General features: G+C 43.8%; 1 protein-coding gene across 2 annotated transcripts in view; it reads left to right on the top strand.

The window, feature by feature from the left end:
• The window catches only part of pdpr (pyruvate dehydrogenase phosphatase regulatory subunit), a 32,730-nt gene that overhangs the window by 6,567 nt on the left and 23,663 nt on the right, over window positions 1–2,500 (top strand). For both annotated transcript variants that reach the window (XM_077232515.1, XM_077232516.1), the window contains exons 4-6: window positions 774–855; window positions 1,057–1,220; window positions 1,299–1,420. In XM_077232515.1, coding sequence (XP_077088630.1) covers window positions 774–855; window positions 1,057–1,220; window positions 1,299–1,420 — 368 coding nt within the window. The remainder of the gene's footprint in view (window positions 1–773; window positions 856–1,056; window positions 1,221–1,298; window positions 1,421–2,500) is intronic.

Raw genomic sequence — 2,500 nt, 5'->3', positions numbered from 1 at the left:
TTCCACACACAACATTCCACACACAACATTCCACACACAACATTCCACACACAACATTCCACACACAACAACATTCCACACACAACAACATTCCACACACAACAACATTCCACACACAACAACATTCCACACACAACAACATTCCACACACAACAACATTCCACACACAACAACATTCCACACACAACAACATTCCACACACAACAACATTCCACACACAACAACATTCCACACACAACAACATTCCACACACAACAACATTCCACACACAACATTCCACACACAACAACATTCCACACACAACATTCCACACACAACATTCCACACACAACAACATTCCACACACAACAACATTCCACACACAACATTCCACACACAACATTCCACACACAACAACATTCCACACACAACAACATTCCACACACAACAACATTCCACACACAACAACATTCCACACACAACAACATTCCACACACAACAACATTCCACACACAACAACATTCCACACACAACAACATTCCACACACAAAATTCCACACACAACATTCCACACACAACAACATTCCACACACAACATTCCACACACAACAACATTCCACACACAACATTCCACACACAACATTCCACACACAACATTCCACACACAACAACATTCCACACACAACATTCCACACACAACATTCCACACACAACAACATTCCACACACAACAACATTCCACACGTGCTTCATGTTATAAAGTAATTGGCTTTGGCGTTTGTGTGTGTTTTCCAGGTTTCGTCCGGACCGGCTCTCTGTGTTTGGCTCAGAATCAGGATCGGTTCCTGTCGTTGAAGCGTCTGGCATCCAGGCTGAAGTGAGAGGCTTTCTCTATACGTGTTCAGTATGACCTCTGACCTTCCTGGGGTCGTGTACTCTGACGTTACTCTCATGTCGATCCCTTCTGGAAGTCTGTTCTCCATTCTGGCAGTTCCCAATGAAATAACTGCATGGAAGTTATGGAGCAACAGTAAATGTGGCCACTCTTAGATCACCACAGGTTGGTCTCTGTGTGCAGGGTTCTAGGCGTGAGCTGTGACGTCATCAAGCCCAGAGACGTGTCTCAACTCCACCCGCTTGTGAACATCCACGATCTGGTCGGAGCTCTTCATCTGCCCGGCGACAGCGTCGTCTCCCCGCCGGATGTGAATCACGCGCTCGCTGTGGCGGCGGCAGCTAACGGTACGGCTAACACCAAACGCAGCCTCACAGTCTCAATGATCATTACCTCTGTCATTTCATTGGTGTTTCGTGTGTCAGGCGTGCAGATTTACGAACACACTAGTGTGAATCAGGTCCTGGTGAAGAACGGTCACGTGACTGCGGTGGAGACCGATCGCGGACCCGTCGAGTGCGAATACTTCGTGAACTGTGCCGGACAGGTGAGTGCACGAGCTCTGACACCGTCGCTCCAGGACTCAGTGTGACGTAGATCTGCAAATAAAGTCAACGTTTTTATTGCTATGTCTTTTACAGTGCTATTGTATTGTTACTATATAGTAATATATTTCTTTAAAGGTACACTATGTAACTTTTTTTGTTCTAAATTAACACAAATTTTAACGAGTCAATACATCATCAATCCTTCTCCCAAAACATGCTCACCCTGATTCACTACGGTAAGCCCCTAATAAGTGTTTATATTTTAGATCTTAGATCTGACGGGTGGGTTTGCGTTAAAGGTATAATATGTACGAATTTTGTATCTATATATCCAAAAACCACTTGCACAGTGTTATATATTTCTTTCAATTGTGTACTTAAATTATCTTAAATGTTTCCAAGAATTTGTACATTCAGAGAAACAATTTTAAATAATTGCTCGTCCCTGTTCACTTGTCGCCTGTCAATGATGTAATATCCGCGTTATCCCTGGTTCCCGCTCGTACTGCCACAGTAACCATGGCGACAGTCGTGGACAACAGCGTCTTGTGGCGCGCTCATGCTCACGCTATTGTTGTTTCGTTCATACATTATGGATCATGGCAAGCAGACTTTGGGACAAAAGGAGAACTAAAGCGAGGATCAGTATCAGCGTGGCGTTTTCGAGACGCCGAGAGCTAGCGTCCGCGACTAACTTCCACTCGACGCCGCTCTTCCATGAGCTTTATTAGACAGTGAGCAAATGTCCATAAAACTAATCAATGTTATATAGTTCAACATGATGAAATGTTAGAATATGATCAGTATGATGTTCTAATGTTGATCTAGCTTATGCAAGTCTCATACAGTCAAACTAATACAGAATAACATTATAACTTTAACACTCAAATGCAGTTTAGTGTGATAGTGTAACGTTAGACCAAAGCCCCTTTCACACGGAGATTCCGGAAAATACACGGATAAAGTGACCGGGATTTGACCCGGGTTCGTTTGACTTTGGTTCATTCACACTGCCAGTGATTTTCCGGAATCAGAGAGTGCGTTCACACACAACCTGTAAAAATCCCGTAAACACACGT

Source organism: Siphateles boraxobius, unplaced genomic scaffold, assembly GCF_051911475.1.
Source record: "Siphateles boraxobius isolate OS27281-9 unplaced genomic scaffold, OSU_SipBor_1 172, whole genome shotgun sequence".
Taxonomy (NCBI): Eukaryota; Metazoa; Chordata; class Actinopteri; order Cypriniformes; family Leuciscidae; genus Siphateles; species Siphateles boraxobius.
This window is presented reverse-complemented; position numbering and strand designations above follow the sequence as displayed.